This window comes from Balaenoptera borealis (assembly GCF_965194805.1).
Source record: "Balaenoptera borealis genome assembly, chromosome: 10".
NCBI lineage: Eukaryota > Metazoa > Chordata > Mammalia > Artiodactyla > Balaenopteridae > Balaenoptera > Balaenoptera borealis.
The window spans coordinates 64,480,782-64,503,339 of NC_138874.1; the positions used below are offsets into that span (position 1 = coordinate 64,480,782).

The 22,558-nt window shown below is 46.0% G+C and overlaps 1 protein-coding gene and 1 long non-coding RNA gene across 6 annotated transcripts in view; one reads left to right on the forward strand and one right to left on the reverse strand.

Moving 5' to 3' along the window:
* SH2D4B (SH2 domain containing 4B) overlaps positions 1-12,961 on the forward strand; it is an 81,944-nt gene extending 68,983 nt beyond the window's left edge. For 3 of the 5 annotated variants that reach the window (XM_082406757.1, XM_082406756.1, XM_082406758.1), the window contains 2 exons: positions 4,066-4,286; positions 7,891-12,961. In XM_082406757.1, the coding sequence (XP_082262883.1) occupies positions 4,066-4,286; positions 7,891-7,983 (314 nt within the window). In that variant the 3' untranslated portion in view covers positions 7,984-12,961. Of the gene's footprint in view, positions 1-4,065; positions 4,287-7,890 lie in introns of those variants that run through there. The other 2 variants (XR_014248844.1, XM_082406759.1) reach the window with 2 other exon arrangements.
* The window catches only part of LOC309635489, a 456,622-nt gene that overhangs the window by 214,140 nt on the left and 219,924 nt on the right, over positions 1-22,558 (reverse strand). The gene's annotated exons all lie outside the window — the stretch shown is intronic.

A 22,558-nucleotide genomic window follows, 5' to 3' on the forward strand; every position in this document is an offset into this window, starting at 1 on the left:
AGACCAGGGCTCGAACCCGTGTCCCCTGCATTGGCAGGCAGATTCTCAACCACTGCGCCACCAGGGAAGCCCGAGAGTTCTTGATAAATATTTATTGAAGGGAGGAAGGAAAAAGGAAAAAAGGAAGGAAGGAAGGAGAGAAAGTGTTTCTGGAAAAACAACAGGAAAAACTACATTTCCTATTGTCTGGGGGTGAGAATTGGCTCAGAAAGAACGTGTAGCTGCATACTCCAGTAATCATTCCAGAGCAACTTACCCTGGAACATCTGGTAAGGCCATATCCCTCAGCAGAAGATCCTAGTCATTAGCAGAGTTAGAAAGCTTCTGTGATCCCAATGGTGAGCTCACTCCCCAGCCAGAAGTGGTGAGGTGAGGCCCTCCCCTCTTTCCTTGGCCAGGAGGTTGTAGAGTATTTCAGAGAGGAGGTGGGATGGGATGGGATATGATTAATGCTAATTCCTAGTACACTTGGCTTCGAGGTGATCCAGGAGAGAGAGACCGCTGGAGAGCAGAGTGAATGGGGCAGGAAAACCTAACAGCCTCTCCTCACAATCATCCTGCACGGCCCTCAGCCACCAGTTAATTCTCTTAGAAGTCAGGTTTTCTGTGAAATTCTTTGCCATCCTGAACTATGAGGCTGTATCACCTTTGGTCTTGGGCCAAATTACAATTTTGATTCCCAGGTAGGTATCGAAGAGGGGGCAGAGTTCACAGATGCTTACTATTTGAGATACCTGGAGAGTCTCCCAGGAATATCCCAGGCTGGGGCCCAGGGGCCCAAGTGGTCCCCTTCAGAGGAAGTCACCTTCAGCAGCCTCTGTTGGAGAGGACTGTGTGTGCGGGGTGTGGGTAGCACAGCTTGGCAGTACTATGACCATTGCTGCTACCAGCTCAAGGTAACATCCAACACTAGCATGTGTGTAGTGTACTCAGTGTATCCAGTGCAAATGAGTTACATTGTATCGGGTAGTCATTATGTTCTCAGGCACGTTCACATGTGTGATAAGCACATTCATGCCTTAATGTAATGAATTCTCAAACAACCGTATGATGTAGGTGTTATAATCAGTACCACTTAATAGATGAGGTCACTGAACTGGGTTTCAGAGGGGCTTAAGTGACCTGCCCAAGGCCACCTATTGATCAAGCCCTTGAGCTGTGATTTTAGCCCATGTGCATGATCACCGCTCCAAACAAGCCCCCAACATTCCAGGCACTTGGAATACAAAGATAAGATTTCTGTGTCTGTTCAGGTCTTCCAGAAGCAGAAGTCCAAGAGCTTTATTGGAGGAAATGTCTGTGAAGGATAAAGGGGAGACAGAGCAGGACAGATGGGGAGAGTCTTCTGAACATGGTACACAGGTCTGATACCTGTGAAGGAGCAGAGAGGGAAGGAAGGACAGATTATTGGGAGGAAGAGCCTGATATGGGAGTGCAGCCCAGAGAACATCTTGGTCAGGCTGATGGGGAGCTCCTGAGGAAAGACTGCTTGCTAGAGGAGTCCCACGTCGGGTAGGCGTGGCAGCTCTGGTACCCCCTGGGCTCCATCATAGTACCCCTTGTCTGAGTCAGGCACAGAGTACCCCCTGTGCACAGTGGATCCGGAAGGGCCAGCAGCTGGAGGCTGTCAGCTCATCAGCATTGCTGCTCCTCGAAGCAGGGTCTCTCTGTAAGGGAGGCTGAGTAGAACACTCCCACGGCCATCACAGGCTCTGTCCTTGAGCTATTCCCAGCCACTTTACTAATATACCGTAGAGTCTGGACAGAAGATTTTGAAAGTCCAAAGGTGGGATGTTCTAGCAGCCTCCTGGGATAAAAATGATTTCCTGATGGGGTTAAGCAAGTTGTACACTGAATAAAGGGAAGCCAAGGGGGCTAGTTTGGGGGAGAACGGATTGAAATACAGAAAAGTGAGCTTAGCCATGTTGGCCCAGAGAGGCACCTTTTTCTAGTTCAACCACCCAGAGGGACATCTTTTTCTAACCCACACAAAGGTAGAGTGTAGGTGACCAGCAGCCTGTGATTCCTGGGAGAAAAGAGGAATCCTTCAATGAGGATTCAGGGTCAGCTGGGACAGATCGGGCATTCAGAGCCTGGTGTCCATTGTTCCTGAGCCAGACTCTGCTGGACGGAGGTCAGTGGGAAGCCCTTCAAGGGTTTTAGATGGCAGAGATGCATGGCATTGTCATTTTGGGGTTACTGGTCACTTTTGCATATTAAAAAGTCAAGTCATATTTAAGTTTGTTCAGTCTCCCACCCATTGTAACACTCCCCTCCTCTCCAACTCCCAAGTCTAGGCTGGGCTTCAGCTTGAGGTACTTGGAGTTGGGACAGAGGTGACATCTTCTGGTCCTTCTTCCTCCCAGCCCTTGGCTCAGTCTCTGTTTCCCCTTACTTACCTCCTTGCCCTGGACACCTTTAGGGTCTAGGTCCTCTGGTATTGGGCCCGGGAGGAGGGTGAGGGACAGCGCTGAGTCTTCTGACAAATCCTGGGTGTGCCCTTTCGGTTGGTCCTCTTTTGGCTGTCCCTGCTTCTCAGACTGAACCCACCAAGGCCATCCAAGGAGCATTCTCCCTCCCGCATGGTGTGTATGTGTGATTCTTCGGGCACCCTGCGGTGGGAGTGCCTCCCACCCTCTTCTCTCCTTCTCTTTCCCTGGTTTTCTGCTTATACAGCCTGGTCGGGGAGGGGGTGGCTGGCTTGATTGCCTCTTGATAAGTCCTGGGCAAGGAGGAAAGAGGTGGCCCCCATTTGTGTTGGCTGTCTTAAAAGGGGGACATGTGACAGTGTGGTTGCTTCTGTGTCCTCCGCTTTGGGCACAAGGAAGTCCTGCCACACCTCCTGTTAAGTAGGAAAGACATGGGAAGGGAGTGTCCCTACAGTGAAGCATGGCAATGGCACCAGGGGTGCAGTGGGGGGAGGTCACAGCGTGCAGTGCCTTCAGGGTCATGGTGATGAGCAGCCCATCTACCTTCTACCCTCTGCTATGTGACTGGCAATAAATAATCCTGCTGAATGAATGTAGATGGTAAACAAGTGGGTGTGTAAGAGGACATTGTGTTGCAATTTACCTTTTCCCCAAATAACAGATGAGAGCAGGAGCCCACATTTCTATAGCTCTTCTGTTTATGAAATTATTTTCAATTCTTGGTCTCACTTGAAAGTCGTAATGCGCCCTTGAAGTAGGTAGGTTAAGACTGTCACTTAAACATCAAAGTACACTGGGGAAGTTGAGGGCTTGTCTGAAGGTCCCATACGTAGGTGAGTGCAGAGGTGGGCAGGTCATCTAGGTCTCCTGACTCCCCCTCCTCTTCCCACCGCCGCCCCCTCCAGAGCCTGACCTACCAGGCACATGGCTTCTCGTTCACTCCCTAGAGGAGAGCGGCTCCTGAAGAGCCTTTTGGGGGATTGACACTGACGTACAAACACCTCCAAGGCCAGACCTGACTGTCATACTGTGGTGAAACCACATTGTGTAGGACTGCAGAACCTGAAAAGGTTTTGTTCTTTGAGCTGAAGTGAAGCTTAATTATGCGCCCCTATTAAGAAACTGTTTGCCTGGTGTCCACAGGTAGACAGAGGAAGTCTTTTTACTTCTTAAGAGGAAATACTGTTTTCAGGTGCTCACTCATGTGTACCAGAGAGATAACCGAGGCAGTAATCGTAAGTCATTCTGGTCTGGTCATTAAAGCAGTACTCTTAAGGCTCTCCACAGGGCAATTCTTGTTGACTTGTATTTGTAATCGATAGATGCTATAATTCCAGCTCATTACTAATTCTTTGCTTACCCAATTTTACCCAATTAATCCAAATTAGTGTGGCTTAATTTGGGGGAAAGCATGCTAAATTGGGGTCCGAGTAGCAACTCTGCCCCCAGGCTTACTGCTAGTTGCTCTGGGCCAAGGTGTCTCCTCAGTAGAATAAGTCAAGTGCTGGACAGCTCCTGAGGCCCCTCCCTTCTCTAGACCTTTGACCAAGGCTGAGGGTCAGGGATGATCTGGGGAGGGTGGCTGGCTGGGGAAGGGGTTGCAGAATCTTGCTGACTTTTTTTTTTTTAAAACCAGGAATTATCAGCCGAAAAGATGCCGAAGATCTCCTTGAGAATATGACTGAGGGCGCATTTCTGGTCCGGGTCAGTGAGAAAATCTGGGGTTACACCCTCTCCTACCGCCTGCAGAAAGGGTTCAAGCATTTTCTTGTGGATGCCTCTGCGGATTTTTACAGCTTCTTGGGAGTGGACCCCAATCGCCATGCAACGCTCACGGATCTCATTGATTTCCACAAGGTACCCCTCTTAGGGGTGCTGATGGGGGTGGGCAGGGAGAGGCAGGCTGTGGGCATTCTAAGAGATGGGGATGGAGAGTGAGCAAGCAGCCCCAGAAGGTCCTTAGGGTCACAGGGATCTAGACCGTGCTGGTAGAAGAGACAAGAGGTTGTCTAGACCAGGCTCTGGGGCCACTGCTCTTCTCTGGCTGACCCTCTACTCATGCGGGCACTTCCAACCCTTGTCTCCAAGCCGCTTCTCACCTTGAGTACCTGAGAGCTCCCTACTGTCAACACTTAGGGGCTGGTTGACCTGCCTTCTGTCCAAGCCCATGTCTCACCCCCAGCTTTTTCCAGGGTGTCCCTCTTGAGGACATTCTAGGCAGGCCTCCGACAGCTTCGTCGAGTTAGCTGAAGCTGGGCAGGCAACCCTGTGATTAGAGAAGCTTTTCAGTTACAAGGCCTCTTGTTCCAACTATAGCTTTGCCACTTAGTGTGTGTGTGACCTCAGGCAGCTTCCTTAGTCTCACTGAGCTTTAGTTTGCTAACCGGGCAAATGGATGTAAATAATACTTAACTCAGATCCTGGGAGTGTTAAACAGGGGGATGTACCCAACAGTGCCCTGTAACTGTGAAGTGGTATGCATGTTCTTGTTTCCCACAACTCTTTTTGTTATTTGTTCCCCTGTCGTGGACCTCACATTGTGAAAGATGTTTTCTTCCAAATGATGTATATAGAAAGAAACCACTTTTGTGTTAACGTGGCTGTTGGCATTAGTAGTAACTGGGAGAAAGCCAGAGGTGAAGCTCGGTGACCCGGAAGGGTGGGGCTCAGGATCCCGGGAGACAGAGCTGTGGCAGCTCAGGGGTCCCCCATCTCCCTGAGCTTTGCAGGCGTAGAAATGTTCACAGAATTACTTGACCGCCTCACTGGGCTTTTGCTATAATAGAGACTCTTGGATTTGTATTACTTTTTCTTCATGGATGTCCCCAGGGCTCTAGGGCAGCTCTTAACTTGAACTTATAAGTAAAGCACATAGAAAACCACCCAATTACAAATACCTAGATGCTGGGAGGAGAGGACTGCTCAGAAAACTAGGCTAACCAGGATCAAGGCAGATTTCTACTTGCATCAGGAAGAGCCTTCTAACAACTATAGGAAAGAGGAAGGAGGGGTGTGTGGATATTGGTACCTTCTCTGTGTCGATCGCTGTGCCTGTAGCTCTCATCCATGTTCTCATTTAATCTTCACCATGGCTCTGGGAGGGAGGCATATTAGTCCCATTTCATAGATCAGGAAACCAAGGTCAGGGAGTTTGAGTAAATTGTCTAAGTTGTCATGGCTGGTACCAGCTAGATCCACGAGATAAGCCCCAGGCTGTCTGCGTCCAAAGCTTATGCTTGTTCCTCTAAACCACGTTGTGTGCTCTCTCTGTCCAATACAAGCTGCTTTGAGCAGTGGTGATCTCCTTGTCCCTGGAAGGGTGAATGTCCGTCTCTCAGAGATGCTATGGACAGGTTCCTGCATAGGAAGGCTAGACCAGATGTCTTTGGAGGTCTTTACGCTCTCCCAAATGTAGGGTCTGAGGCTGGCAACTGAGTTTCTAACACTAAAGAGAGATCTTGTCTATGCCCCTGTGGAGATCTGGTGGTCAGCTTTTATAAATTAACATTTTAATTACACAATTAATTTATGATTACATTCTAAGAAAAATCAAATACAATACAAAGCGAAAGTCTTGTTCATTTCAAACCCCCATTTTTATCCTCCATCTTGAATTACCAGTCTGCTGTATCCCTATCCAGGTATTTCCTGGGCATTAATGTAGAAATTTATGTACATGAATTTTTTTGTTATGTATATAACAAAATTTATGTCCATAGTTTTGTTATTTTTCACACAAATTGGATAATCCTTTACCAAGAGTTTAGCAATTGGATTTTTTAAAACTTGCTTAATATATCATAGAATGTATTTTTTGAAAGCCTGGTCCCTGAAATCGGGCTGCCAAGTTTTAAATCCCAACTTCATTACTGTGTGTGACTTTGGGCAACTATTCAAATTTGGGACCTTAGTTTCCTCCTCAGTAAGGTAGGTTTAAGAATAGTACTCACCTCTCAGGGTCACTGGGAGGTTTCAATAAGATATCACTGTGTAAAGCACTAAAACAATATACCTGACGTTTGTAAGCTATCAGGACGTGCTGGCTGTTACTGAAATACGTCTGTGGGATCTTTTCATGTCCATGCAGGCACCGCATCCTTGGTATGGATGTATCTTACTATTTCGTTCTCCATCCTCCTCTTGCTTGTCACTTATGTAGCTTCCAGGTTTTCGTGATCACAAACAGTGCTGCAGAGACTTGCTTGCATGTGTCACTTTGGGCACATGTGCAAGTCTTTCTCTAGGATGGATCCCTCAAACTGGAATTGCTGGATAGAAGACTAAGCACATTTTATTTTGAAAAGATCTGCCAGATTGCCCTCCAGAAATGTAGCGCCAATTCATGCTTCTTCCAAAACTATATGAGGCTGTTTCCCCACACTGCTGCCAATACTGGGGATTATCAGTCATTTAAAATTTTTCCCCGAAGATGGGCAGACAGTGTATCTCACCGTTGTTTAGCTTGCATTCCTCTGATTACCACTGATACTGAGGATTTTTTCATATGTTTAATGGCCAATTGGATTTCTTCTGTGAATTGTCTGTTAATGTCTTTTGTCCATTTTTCTACTTAGATGTCTCTTTCTTATTGATGTGTCAATTCTTCCGGCGACTAAATTGCTCTTTAGTTACGTCCATTCTGCTATCCAGGTCTTCTACTGAAAAAATTTTTTTAACTTAAATGGGCATCCCTTTCATTTCCAGGTTTTTTAACTGGTTCTTTTATTTTATAATAGTCCATTCTTGTTTCATGGATGATTTATCTTCTTATTCCAGTGAGGAGATTAATACGCATTTCTTAAAGACTCTGTTTGCTTTATAAACCTGATATTTTCTTGGGAGTCATTTCAATTGTTGAGTTTGGCATCTTTCTTTTATGGTTATGATCTTCCTTAAATGTTTATAAATTTGGGGCTTTGAGGGGATCTTTGAACTTTGAAATTCCTGTTTATCCATCCGTGGATATAGTCCCTGTTTCCCAAATCCAGTCTGTTCATGAAGCGAGGGATGGAGTTGATGGTGAGTAGTTCATCTTTGGGCGTGGAGATGTCTGAACTAGTTGGATCTCTTTGGTTTCCCAAGGAACTGCATGCCTCTCCTCACTTCCTGACCTGCCTGAGGCAAAGACCTCTGCCACCTGGAGTTCCCCAGCCTGTCCCACTGACACTTGCTCTTGCCCCTGCCCCACATTCACTCCTCTGACAATCTCATCCTGTATTGCCTTTGATTTTCAAGTATTCTCCAACATTTTTGCTCTGTTGGTGGTCCTCCTTATTTTCCCATGCTTTTATGGATTTATTTCTTTTTAAAAGCAATTTTTTCCATGCCATTTCTATAAATTTGAATGCAGAGGAGGCAGGTACATATTCTTAGTCTTTCTATCTTGAACTGGTCTCGCTCTGGTGGACCTTTATTTCCTTTTTTTGATTATAAGTGAATTTTCCTTTTTTTTTCCTTTTAGGAGGAAATTATCACTGTTTCAGGGGGAGAGTTGCTGCAGGAACCCTGTGGACAGAGGGACAGCCCACCAGACTACCATCTGTTGTTTGAATGATTTTTTTCCCCCTTCTCAATTGGACTCCGTGGGGCATCCTATTTTTGAACTCAAGAACTTCCCAGCTCAAATCCTTATGGCCTTCTGGAAGATCCACCACCATCCAGAGGGACAAGTAGATTAGTATATTTCAAGGAATATGAAATATATGGTGTATGTGCTGCTGGCTCCTGACCCAGTGCCCAGGACAGAAATTGCTAATAGCTGATGCAACTCTTTCCTGAAAAATTTAGATACAACCTCAGAAGATGAAGCCTTTTTGTCATGGCTGCCCTAAACTGAATTCCTAGAATACAAGGATCATGTCTTAATTATACAAATAATTCCAGTGCCGAACTCTGAATTTAACATATGGTAGACATTCAATAAATGTTTGTTGAATGACTGCACTTCTTCTGAAAGTTTTCCAACACTCATCAGCAACGATTTCTAGTAAGTTATTTTCTATTTGTCACTGTTTATAAAGTCATGGAGATTAGAGAAGAAATATTGTAAAGGATTTATATGGAAGGCATAGATACTGTGTTTTAAATGATATTCATTGTCACTCTCATTGATATTATCATTGGAATTACCTAAGGCTTCTGAGCCTCAGCTTCCAGAAGAGATGACTGATACTGCCCTGCCTTCGTATTTCCCTCTTCTTCTGCCATCCCTCCTCTGTCTTGGAATCATATCTTGGCCCTGGTTTTGCAATATTGAGGCAGTGGTTTCACGTATTCCTACAGATATGCCTAAGTCCCAGGGGGAATTATAAATTCAAGAATGGCTTGTAGACATCTGATAAGGCCTTTGCTTTCTAGGATGTGGTCCTGTTTATGCAGGTTACTCAAATGATTACCTCTGCCTTCCTACTTCTTTTGATTTTGATTCTACTGTCCATTTATACTGAGTATGTTCTTCATATTAACAAGAAGACTCTCCCAGTAACTCAATAACTTTCAGCGATGGTGTCTATTTGTGCATACTCGTATTTTACATTTACAGATTTTATATATATATATATATATATATATATATATATATTTGTATATGGCATGTTACCATAGGATTATTTTAAGCTCTAGAATCAAGAAGACTTGGGTTCAAATCTCACCCTGAAACTGACTAGTATAATAATGCTGGCAGCATTGTATTTGGTGGGAGTAAAAGGATGAATGGACTCTATGGCCATCAATGAACTGGTTACCTTACTTGATAGTTGTATCAAGCATCTCTTATGTTCTACTCCACCCCTTGCCTCACCTGTTCCTCAGATCACCTTGGCCACTTGTTTCACTCCAGTTGCCACCGCTGAAACCAGTTCTGCATGGGCTCTGCTCTTCCCCACCGTGTTGATCGGCCAATGGTGCCTTGCCTCGTGTGGTGCTATGGGCCACTCTTCTGTTACTGCAGAGGCATTAAGACACCATGCAGCCAAGGAGAGGCTGGAGGTTAACTCCCCATGAGGGGAACCTTTGATCAATGGGAGACAGAGGATGGTGATCAATTCTTCTCCCTTCCTCTTCCCTTCTGGAGGGACTGTTCTGAGAGGCAGTTCTTCACATGCAAGACGTATCAAGACAGTCCTGCAAGACTGAGCAACTAGTCACGATGAAACCAAGCAGTGGCCAGCTCAGTACCACCCCCTCCTGTGTGTTCTTCCTCCTTCTCTGCTTCACTCCCCTTTCTCTCTCTCCTGCTCCCCTGGGACTATGCTCCTGAGTGAAGCAGCAGCGCATAAGCATCTGCTGCAGGCTCAGCCTTTTGGGGAAGCCAGGGTAAGGACCCATCATACAAACGTGCTCAATACCATCCCGTTTGCATGCTGACTCCATGTCCTCCCTCCTATCTACCTGCCTCACAAGGCCCCTGAATGAATGCAATAAAGTGATGGAGGGAACCTGCTTTCTGAACTGTAAAGTGCTTTAAAATCTGATTATTATTATTATTATTAAAATTACCTTCTTTCCATTAGACTCAGAGGAATCAAATTAGAGTTTTGGCTGCTACTTACCAACCATGTGACTTTGTTCATGTTATTTAACCTCACTAAAGTTCAGTATAACTGAGGAGAGAATTTTCTATATGGCCATCGCTATAGATGGCCTTTTGGCAGGTCAGTTAAATGATAAATACGAAAGCTCTGTCAAATGGAGGGTATCGCTGATGACAACCGCTTTAACAGCAGCAACAGTTTCATGCTTAGCAGGGATGTGTCAGGGGGATACGATGTGATGAATTTCAAGGTGTTAGAAGAAACTAACAAGAAGAAAGTTCTCACTCCAAAGCAGCTTTGAAAGTAGACCAAGATGGGTTGAGAACCTGATTCCCCAAGCTGTTGTTCCTGTCACCTCTAATTAACATGTGAGAGACAACAGCTGAGTTTTCCATGCCTAATACATTTATTTCCTTTTATTTGGGGCCTGCACTTTCTGCACGTCTCATAGATTTTAGGTTTTACCTGGCTTTAAAATAAATTCCTTGTAAGTTGTCCTGCAAATGAGATTACTGTCTGGAAAAACTGCAATCTCATCTTGAGAGTTTTATTATGCTAATAAATGTCAGGATTCTCAAATAAAGGAATTGTCTTTTTTTTTTTTTTCCCTGAGCCCTACAAATATAATGAAAAACAGTCAGCCAGCTACAAGACTCAGCAGAGGGAAAATTTACAATCTATAACTAGAAAGAGAAGGTGTAAAAAACACTGTGCAACTTAATGGAAGATAAATTTCAAGGGACGAAAGGATAACTTGGGGTATAGATTCGGGGAGGTCCCTGTGTGGTAGAGTTGGACCTGCACACTTGGGGAGTGGGGGGGATATCTAAGAAGCACGGGCTGAAAAGGGCTACTGAGAAGGGATCCTTAGAAGGGACACAGGGGCAGGAAGACCTGAGTGCCTGGGGAGTATGCCCCCTCCTGTACCCTTAAATCCTTCATTATCCTCAGCATAAATTTGGAGGCAGAATGACTCTTGTTTTGTGACGCTAAGCAAGTGTCTCCAATTCTCTGGGCCACAGTTTCTCCACAATGCCTGTCTCTCTAGAGTGTGGCTGGGAAAATAACATAACATGAGACTGAGATTAAACTACAAATATATATTGTTTAAGTTCTGTGTGTGTGTGTGCGTGAGCGCGTATGTGTAATTCTCACAACTATGATGAGGGAGACAATGCTATCATCTCCATCTTACCTGTGGAGAAAGTGAGGCAGGGAGAAGTCCAGAACTTTCCCATGGCCACTTAATTCTCTGGGAAGTTGTATTACAGCACTGGGATTCATCAGGCTGGCTTTGGAGTCTGCAGAGAACTTACACCAGTGCTTTTCAAACCGGGGTGTGCAAACGAACACACGTGATGTTCTTAAAATGACCTTCAGCGGCTCTGGGGTGGGGCTTGAAGTTGTGCATTTCTAACAAGCTCCTGGGCGCTGTGATGCTGCTTGACTGTCAGCTACAATCCGAGGAGCAAGCCTTGCAAATTAGAGCTGCAGGCCAAATTCGGCCTCTCTGCCTGTGTTTCTACAGCCTGAGAGCCAAGAGTGGTTTTTACATTTTCAGATGGTTGGAAAAAATTAAAAAGAAGAATAATATTTTATGACCTGTGAAAATTACATTAAATTCAAATTTCAGCGTTCACCAATAAAGTTTTATTGGAATACAGCTTTGCTATTTGTTTACGTAGTCTTTGGCTGCATATGGCCTGCAAAGCCTAAAATATTTACTACCTGGCCCTTTACAGAAAAAGTTTGCCGACCCTGGCTTTAAATTATGGTGCATAGGTGAGGGATTCTTTTGCTTTCTTTCTCTGCTTTATCTAAATTCTACTCTTAGGAAAGATTTTGACACCATCAAAATCAAAATATGTCAGAGAAACCTAAGTAAATGTGTTACATGTTCCCATTTTAAATATGGAACTCATCTCATCTCTAGTAATTAAAAAGGAGGCTGGTTTCTTTGTCAAAGAATTTTAACCAAATGTAAGCAAGTACTATCACGGTTATACAGATACTTTACAAGGGCGCAGGATCTTTTGCTTTCTAGAATGTACCATACTTCCCTACACTTAACTGTGTATGTATTTGTTTTGCCCTTCAGCCTGTGAGGAGGTCCTGGAGGCCAGGTAATGCCATTTACCTATGTGTTTTATGGTGCCTGGAATAGTCAGTGTTGTCGAATCGCATTTGTTATGGGTTGGGGACAAATGGGCTGTGTGAGTTTCAAAGGGCTGCTTTCACCTTTAGGGGAGCCCCACGGTTGAAAAGCCCAGGCTGAGCATCATGACTACTTTGGGTTGGAATCCTGAATCTGCTACTTTCAGTTGTTAAGAGGAATAAACAAACAAACAAACGAGACTGATAAAGTCAAAAAAGCTCTGCTAACAGCTAGTCTGAAGTGGGGGAACTGAGAATTTAAACAAAAATCACATTTTGGCAAAACTGTTCTGTAACTTGCAAAACAGATAAGCTGAACCAATTAAACAATAACTCCCCATTCTCCCCTCCCTCCAGCCCCTGGCAACCGCCATTCTACTTTCTGTCTGAATTAATGTGATGACTCTCGGTACCTCATGTAAGTGGAATCATATCGTATTTGCCTTTTTGTCCCTGGCTTATTCCACTTAGCATAATTTCGTCAAGGTTCATGCATGTTGTGGCATGTGTCAGAATTTTTTCCTGTTTAAGGCTGAATAATATTCCATTGTATGTGTATACAACATTTTGTTTATCCATTCTTCTGTTGATGGACACCTGGGTTACTTCCACCTTTTGGCTGTTGTGAGTAACGCTGCTGTGAACATGGGTGCGTATCTGCATGACTCATGTGTTCTGAAGAACTCCTGGGTGTTCCAGCAACTCCCTAGTTTACAGATTCTGACCAATCCCTGCCAAGGTCATTCTGTGATCAACTTCAGCTCCCCCATCTCAACAAGTGATCTTTCCTAGCTCCCACGATTATCTGGTATGTGCCCCCCCTTGCCTCAACCAGCTAATAAATCTAACTTTGGTTATATGTGTGTTCCAAGAGGGCTTTAGCTGGTAGGCTTTAAAAAGATGATACCTGTAAAGCGTGGGGTCCACAATAAACACTTAACAAGAGGTGAACGTCTCCTTTCCACTGACCATGCTGAGAGCAGCTGTATGAGTCCCTGTTCCGGGCAATATTCCATGTCCATTTATAACGTCATCCCACAGGGTAAGCTCGTGGACTTGCTGGGCTATGAGCTCTTACTCCAGGAAACTGTGTAAAGTGGAGGAAGGTGAGGTTGCAGAGCCAGAGACAGACTCAAAAATGGTTGTGCCAGCTACTCTTCTGAAGGGAAATTTGTTGTCCTGGGGGCACAAATGTCAGAGGTCCAGCAATCAAAGGGACCCCCTAGAGGGGAGCTGAAGGAGAAAAGGCCTCAAGAGCACCCACGGTCTGTAGAAGGAGGAGGTAGCCGAGCTGGTCTATGGTGGACCCTTAACCCATTCACCAAGGGGCTTCTCCCCTCTGTGGACACCCCCTCTTTCATCCCCCACCCAGGCAGGAGGTGGCAGCAGAGTGTAGAGGGAAGGGGAACTCATTGGGGATCACCAATAGGAATCTGAATTTAAACTGTAGAAGAATAGAAGAGGCTTCCAGGAAGAGGAAAAAATTCGCACAAGCCAAGGTATGGAGGCATGAAAGTGCATAAGTGTGTGTGTGTGTGTGTGTGTGTGTGTGTGTGTGTGTGTGTGTGTGTGTGTGTATGTTCTAGGGAAAAAGCTTTAAAAGCCCCTATGATCCACGGGGTCCTTCAGAACCAAACTCGGGCTGTGTGTGTATGGGGGGGCTCTTTAGCATACGGTAATCTACCCCTCCCTTATCACACAAACTGAACATTTGCACAGCCAAATTCATCATAAGGGACACATTCTGCTCAGATTCTCAGTCATCAGCCAAGCGCCTTGGACACTCCTGCAAGCCTATGGGGCAAGAGCAATCTGTACCAATAACTTGGGTGTTGCCCAAAAATTCTGCCTAGACCTTCCATAACTTGTTTTGTTCCTCATCTATCTTTTCTTGACTCTCTTAATCGATATTACACCTTGCTGTTTGTGCTGGCATGACTCTGGTTAATTTCTTTTTTATTCTCACATCTTCATGGATTTTTGGTGTGTTTTTCCATTTGGCTTGCTCTGACTGGCTGTAATTATTGCCTTTCATTTTGCCGTTCTTTAGTGATTCTTTTCCCCCTGAGCAGCTGCTGGGCAATTTAATAAGGTGGGGGGCCCACCCCCTTATATGTGGCATGTGTATTGTTTCCAGCCTCGTATTTCTACTGGTAGTTGGTTGTTGAACAGAACTACGGAAAGTTCTTTGAGCTAATGGAACCTCTCTCTTCATTTCCAGTTTCTAAGGACTCTTGAAAAGTAAAGACCACTTATGGCTTACAAGCAAACAAAAACAAACAGAACAACCAAAATAGTACGCTGAACACAAAAATTAGTATTCAAACAAATAACTAAAATCCATAAAAACGTCTGTGATTTAGTAGCCCGGAGCCTGACTCTAACACATTACTTTAGGAATAAATCAAGACACTTCCCCAAGTCTGCCTGACAAAATATCATTTTCCATTAATCGCTTAGCAATTTGTTCAAGAGGCATGGACTCCCTGAACATATGCACCATTGGAAAACTAGTTAATGATGCTCTGCATTAGAAACATTCTTAACCTTAGAAAGCAGACGCTAACTCATAGCTGAAACAGAAACGCAAAAATCATTTTAGGAACAACTTAACTTTTAGTACTTAGTAATACCAAGGGAGGAATACTTTGTGTTAAAAGCACTTACCTGACACGTCTATAAAACAATGGAGCCCAGGCTGGTAGGTGTAGCACACAGAGCCCTTAAGAGAAACGATCAGTATTCACAATGAGATTTATGTTCTCAATTAAGCGATTCAATTATTGGTTTAAGGGAGGTACCATTTCTTCCAGCAATTTAAAAAGCCTCTGAACACTAATTTTTAACCAATTGTACTCAAGTACAATGATAACTTAAAAGGGAGAGAAAGTTAGAGATACATTTCATAGGTTCTCACAAGCTTTTTGTCTTGTCTTTTTCGTCTGCAGATGGAATCATTTTCTTTTTTGTTCCATTGCATCTGTAATTTGTCTTTTTCCACAGACACTTGAGAATGGCCAAGAAAAGATCGAGAGGCTGTTGGTGCCTATATTAGCTGGGGCCCCAACAGGAAAGAAGAGGGGGCCTCAACAAAGGGCCATTTGATGAGGTTTCATTCACAAAGGTGGGGGGTGTAGGGGACTCAGTGGAAAGTGCAGTGGCCTGTGTGTGGCTTGGTGGCGTCCCAGCTGTTACCCCACAGGCCCTCAGGATGGTGGGCTGTCGGGGAGAGCAGTTACAGCATGAGGAGGGAGATACGCATACAGATGGCCATTGTGAGCAGGTCAGGACTGTGTCCAGGGACAGAGCCAGCCTCAGGTGACCTTGCAGGGAGGCAGCTGGGGCAAGAAATAAATACCCTGCCTTCACCCTCCTCCTTCCTTCTAATCTCTGCTGGGCACCCCAGTGGCTGAATCAGCCTACAGCCAGAGGGTCTGAAACTCTTGGTGAAATCTACACAAGTCAGCCCCCCAAGGTGGAAGGGCCAAGAGTGTATTGGGTTGGGGGCAAAGTTAGTCCGAGGGTGTCCCAGCTCTTCTTGCCAGCCATGGGTCCTCTCACATATTCAGAGATAGTGTCTCTGCCTGCTCTCCTGTTCCATCCACCACTGGCACCTTTCTAGGTCCATTTGCAAAGTCTGTTAATGGACCTCTTTCTCTCGCTTTGAAGGCAGAAGCCATATCTCATTACCCAACCTCCAGCTTTTAAACTTGGCTGTAGTGTTTCAGTGCCTCCATCACGAGGTGACCCTCACATTTCCCTCTGTGCCTGAGGAGATAGACAGCCTGGTGGTGGTCACTGGACCCCAGGATGGCGGATCTTGACATCCTCTGTGTTCTGACATTCCTTGGTTATGCTGCTTTTGATGGACTTTCCAGCATCTCAGGTCCATTCTTAGCAATGAGCCCATTCTTGGTACATTTCTGTCTGTGATCATTTGAAGTCTCTAGCTAAAGGTTTATTTCACTTCCTCTAACTTTCTTCACTTTTCCCACAGTGTAGAGTTTCTCCTTTTTTGGGTCTCCAAAGACAAAGTAACGGTAGGAGACATGGGCGATTCATCAGGAAAGCACACACTTGCAGTCAGTGCACTCTGGGCATCCCTAGGGGCTCTTCACCTGAACCTGTGGCTCAGCATTCCTGCACGGGTCCTTCTGGGGCTGGAAGCCAGGGCTCTGCTGCTGGGACACTGTGGAGACTTTGGGTCCCACCCACCAGGCAGCTCTGTCCAGTTTCTCCGTGTAGTTATTTTATGGTTTCGGCAGAACGAGGGGATGGCCATTCAAAATGACTGCTGCCACTTCCTCACTGGTTAATCTGAGCATGGCATGACATTTCCAGTGTAATTTCTGGCAGATTAGAAGGAATGGCAGATTAGAAGGAAGAAGTGAAGCGCAACTACAGTTTGGACTTGAGGCAGAGTCTAATTTGACTGTATCTGAAACTTTGCAACAACAAAAAGGAAACAAACTAGCAAAGGGGGAAAGGACCTCAATTGTCTTCTTATGTCTGCCCAGCCAGTAAATTGTCTATGCACAGAATTACATGCTGGGAATGAACAGGAAGATCTAAAGCAGTTTCCAGGGATCTTAAAAACAAACAAACAAATAGACAATAATATTCCTACTCCAGAGATGCTGACACCTGGGTCTGGGCTGGGGCCTCTGCATTAGTCTATTTTAAGGAAATGGAGTCTATGTTACTGAGGTTAAGTGTCCCCCCACCCCCGCCGTGGGGCACAGGACAGTGTGGACATGCTGTCTTTGTGATGATGGATGACACTTACAATCTTCATAATTCAGGTAGCTGTGCAAGAGATGCCACTTTAATTTTCTGTAATTGAACCTAATTTATATCAAGTTCCCATTTTCTGAATAAAATTTGGTTATTTCAGGTTAAAGTCAGTCACTTCACAATCCCTTTTCTTCCCAGGATGGATTTACAGCACTGGGGGATTTGTGACTTACCCTGGTGTGTGATGGGGCTGCTGGGGGTCTACCTTTCAGGAGATGTTCCATCCTAGTCAATACCCACTGGTACATCTAGACCTACCTTACCTCTGAGGTCTGTCCTGTCTTCCTGCTGGACCCTGGCAGAAATTTCCTTTGAGTTCCCAGCCATAAGATTCACACTGTACCTGCTGATAGTCTTGCCCTGGCTTCAAAGCACCTCTAGGTAAGCCACACAGGAAAACGTTTGTCTGCTTTCTGAACTCTCTCTATCCAGGTCGGTGGAGACTCTGTGACACTGCCTGACTCCATCCTTCTGGGCATTTCCATGTAGCCTTTATACTTATATATGTGAATCTGCAAGGTGGGCCATCAGGCTGGAGACCCAGGGAAGAATTGATATTGCAGTTCAAGTCCAAAGACCGTCTGCTGCAGAATTCCCTCTTGCTCAGGGGAAGTCAGTCTTTTATTCGATCCAGGCCTTCAACTCATTGAGTGAGGCCCATCCACATCATGGAGGACAACCAGTTTTATTCAAGGTCCACCAATTTAAATGTTAATCTCATCCAAAAACACCCTGACAAAAAGGTCCAGAATAATCTTTGGCCACATATCTGGGCACTGTGGCCCAGCCAAGTTGACATAAAATTAACCATCACGGTGGCCCTTAACTCCAGAGGCCAATGGTGCTGTTAAGCACTGGCCTGCTGATGACATGACCTGGGCCATGGTGACCCTAAGGGAGGGCCTTACTTGGTGGTCCCTTCTCTTGGTGCCCTGCCACATTCCCGGGGCTACCATCTATGCCTCAGACTAGAAGGACCCAGATGTCTCTAGCATCCCAAATCAAGCCTTTGCTAAATCACTGCACCCTCTTCTTATCCAAAAATGGGAGGGGGAGATTGCCCCCCCCCCCCGCCCCACTGGCTCTGCTGCTCTTTCTCTGAGGTTAGACAATTCAAAGGCATAGGATTAAAAATAGCTCTCTCTCCAGAGTCAGCCTGGATGAATTCTTCTGGGGACTCTACTGTGAAAGCGCATCCGTCAGGGGCTTACAAGCCTGTCCAGTCCTGCCTTTCCCCTGCTAGTAGGCGACAAGAAGTGAGCTGCTATGGCAAATCGCCCATGTCCTCTGGGTATCATACGTGACTTCAGAAGCCATCTGTGTCAGCTCCAGCTTCTAGCCTCTTCCCAAGGGGATGGGTAGCTGTGGGCCACTGTGTCTGAGAACTCCAAATGCTTGTTCCCCTTCTAGAGACAAGTGCTCACCCAACATGTAATACTTTCTGACGACGAAGGCCCTCTGACCTTGCGAACTCCATGAATTCTTTCTTTCCTTTGTCTGAGACAGTGTGGCCAGGACTTGCAAGATAATGAAGGGATTATAAATCCCAGATTGGAATTCCCGGACCCTTGCCTTCTTGCCTCCCATCAGGGTCTGCATTCATCCCTTTGCTTCATTTTGCACCCCGAAAGCAAAATGCCCCTTCTAGCCAGCATTTATTCACTTTTTGAACACTTCCTCAGTGCCTCCTAAGCTCCTGCCTGTGTTGGGTGCTGGGAACGTAGGGACAAATCAGTCACAGGCAGTGCTGTCGAGGGGGCTCCCAGTCTAGTGGGGTCACTGGAGCAGACAGCGTCGGAGCTCCGTCCCATCCCCTCAGACCCCATTTTACCGTTGCTGCTGTCAACATCATGCTTTCAATAGCTCGCACCTGCTGCTCTTCTTGGAGGGCTGTGCTAGGGCAACTGAAGCCACTTTGCAAGGATGTGCCTTGGATTATATTTATACCTTCCTTCTTCAACCCTGGCTGCCTTTAACTAATGCCTGTTGGGCATCAGGTGTGGGAACCCAGCCCCTTGCCTTGGTTTGAGCCAATTCTGAGGTGTAGTTTACGCTCTTGAGGTCCCCTGTGGGGCTCAGCTTGAAGGCACCATCCGCTTCACTTTCGCCCAAGATCTCCCCCTTGCTTGGCTTTCTCTTCCTCCTGTGTCGTTTCCCCACTCCCTCACATATCTTCCCTGGAGAGCTTCCTTCCTAAATTACTTGTACGTGATTTCTCCTCCCAAGGTCTGCTTTTCTGGGAGTCTGTCCTAAGGCAGTCACAGAAACCTAGTCAGAAAACCATAAAACCACACAATCAAGTTTAAGGGGTGCTGGGAGCACAGCTCGGGGACACAGAGAAAAGCGTGCCAGGGAAGTTTTGGCACCACTGTGATGCCAGACTTGTAGCCTTGTATCTGTTATCCATCTGGCTGCCTGGCTTCTGAGCTCTTTACCTGAGTGTGTCTGGCTGGAATGCAGGATTCCACCACAGGAGTTGAAAAGCCCAATATCCCCATTTCCTGCCCTCCTGGTAAGAAGGGCAAAGTCCCCCAGACTTACCCAACTGGACAGATCTGTCTGGGACTTGCACTGCAGCTGCTGAGTTTCATTTCCTGGGTCGGGGATGGCGGCAGTGCGGGGGCAGGGCCAGCCTTCCAGGGGGGTGGCATGGGTGGTGCACATACCTACGGCTTCCAGTGCTTGGTGGTGGCAGCAGAGGGGTCGTCCATTGGCTGTTTTGCTCTGAAGTCTTGGCTGTGGTTCTGACTGTGATTTCCTCAATTTCCCTCCACCTGCCCAGCTGCTCTCTCCAGCCTCTAGCTGATTCTGTCAGCTCCCTGATAGCCTCTGATATGTGATTTTACTGCTTACGTCACCCTGGGAAAGATTCTGTTGAAAGCAAGAGCCTTGACTGGTTCTTGAGTCAGAAGTTTGGGGAGGATTGAAGAAAAGGACAAGGGAGAGGCACGTGAAAAGGTGCAGAGGTATAAAAGGGCACCAGGATCTGGGAGTTTGGAGTTATTGGGGATGGAGTCAGGGGTGGGATGGAGAGGGCAAGGGCAGAAGGCTTTTTACAGGCTCTGCTATGGAGATGGCTTTACATTAGTTCAATCAGTCTTTGCTTCAAAATGTAACCCAGATGGGGGGAATGGGCTTTTGACACTTCGTGACCTAAACTCTTTGATGTAAAATAAACCACAGTATATTTTAATTACAAACAAGTATTTCTGTAACATCTGCTGCTTCTAAATTCCTCGGTCCTTGGGTCCAGAACTAATTGTGGAGAAAGGGTCCTAATTTACCTTGAATTCTAACTTCCCTCACATAAGGGGAACCAAGGTAAGGGGGATGATCCTTTTCAAAGCAGTTCACATTCTGCATTTAATCTGGATGCATTATTTTCATCACCTCATTTTACAGATGAAGAAACTAAGGCTCCTATAACTTAGAGGGTTTTTTGAGGTGGCTCAGTGACAGAACACTGATGCTAGTATGTGAACCAAGACCCTCCAGCTCGCAGCACTAAGTCTCTTCCTACACACTTCTCTGAAGATTTTATCTGCAGGTCACGTTCCAGTGTCTGCCTAGAGCACATGTGAAATACGGCTCACCTCCAGTGTCGCGATGAGGCATCAATCTTACTTCTTCGGTATCTTTCCAGTTTGGATGTGAGAGATGTACATTCATCAGGGACGCCTGAGACGACTGTTAAGGATTCAGCTCTAACTGACCAAAAGCCTCAGGGTTTACAAGTATAAGTAGATCTAACCTTGGCAGTGAGGGTCTAATAAATGAAACTGTGACGTCCATAAGTTTGAGATGCTATGATTTACATGTTTGCGTAAATCAAAGCCTTTTAGCAGTACCCACGAGCAGTAAGCTGCTGAGGACATGAACCTATTGGGAGAAAACTCACATTATGGTAATAGACACTATTTACTGGACATCCATGACATACTGCATACCATCCTAGGTAGGTATATATGGTACTTATACAATCCACGCAAGACCCAGTGAGGTAGGCGTGGGCATGCCCATTTTACAGACATAGAATTCAAGGTTCAAGATGACTTAACCATCTTTGTCTGAGATCATACAGCTGGTAAGTGGAAAACCTGGGGTTCAGACCATTCTGACTCCAAAGTCCATGCACTTCCATCTACAATCTTGCTACTCAAAGTGTGGTCCTTGGACCAGCAGCATTGGCATGACCTGGGACCTTGTTAGTAATGCAGCATCCCAGGCTCCATCCTAGACCCAGCTAATCAGAATTTGCATTTGAACAAGATTCCCAGGTGATGTCTGTTCACATTAAATTTCAAGGCACTGCTCTGGGCTTCACTACCTGGGCTTCATACTTTCAGGATCTTGTGGGTGCAGTTCTGATTGCCATAGTCGCAACTGAGCATGAACAGGACAAAGTCTCATGGAGCATTTTCCTTCCCCTCTATGTGGAGAATTGCTCTACTTCAGCCCCATATCTATGAACAGGTTTTAAACCACTGGAGACAGCACCAGAATCTGTAAAAGGGAGGGCGGACTGGCCTGTGATATTCGATTTGGCCAGCAGGGGGCACCTGCAGTATCTGCCTAGGCAGCGTCCCCTGCACCAGGAAAAACAGGTGGGAAGCTCAGACCATGGCAATAGGGAGGGTGTAATGTAGGCATACTACGGTGAAAAAGCCTTACTCTCTGCTTGCTTAGCCTGGGGGACCTAGCTCTGTGGTCCAGAAGTGGAGGGAGCTTTTGTCAACGTGTGCGTTTCGGGGTAAGTGACAGCACTAACCGCTTGGAAAAGCCCACGCACCTCTCCGCGGCCTGTAAACCTACGCATGGACGCAGGAGCATGTGGACAGGGGATGGGGGGGTCTGGGTTCTAATTCTGCCTTTGCCACGAACTCCCAGTGTGATTTTGGGCCTGGATTCCTTTTCTCAGGCTGAGTTCCCTCAGCTATCTGAGGAATAAGGTGCGTAAGATCACCTCACGTCAATTCAAGCTGCAACATTCTGTTAAGTCATAATTAAAATGCCCCATGAGAACCCTCTCTATTTAAAAGAATTATTTTGTTAAATCAAACTGTGCAAAGCTAATTATCACTCCTTAATTCATCTATTTTATAACTTTCACTTTTATTCTGCCTAAGATTTTTTTTCTGGTACAGAAGTGAATATTTAAAATATGAAAAGAAATCAGAACAAAACACAAATTTGGAAGCCGGAGTGAGGGGAGGAGAGAAGATGGCGGAAGAGTAAGACGCGGAGATCACCTTCCTTCCCACAGATACAGTAGAAATACATCTACACGTGGAACTGCTCCTACAGAACTCCCACTGAACGCTGGCAGAAAACGTCAGACCTCCCAAAAGGCAAGAAACTCCCCCCGTACTTGGGTAGGGCAAAAGAAAAAAGAAATAACAGAGACAAAAGAATAGGGACGGCACCTGCACCAGTGGGAGTGAGCTGTGAAGGAGGAAAGATTTCCACGCACTAGGAAGCCCCTTCGCGGGCAGAGACTGCGGGTGGCAGAAGGGGGAAGCTTCAGAGCCACGGAGGAGAGCGCAGCCACAGGGGTGTGGAGGGCAAAGCGGAGAGATTCCCGCACTTCCCGCACGGAGGCTCGGCGCTGACCAGCACTCACCAGCCCGAGAGGCTCGTCTGCTCACCCGC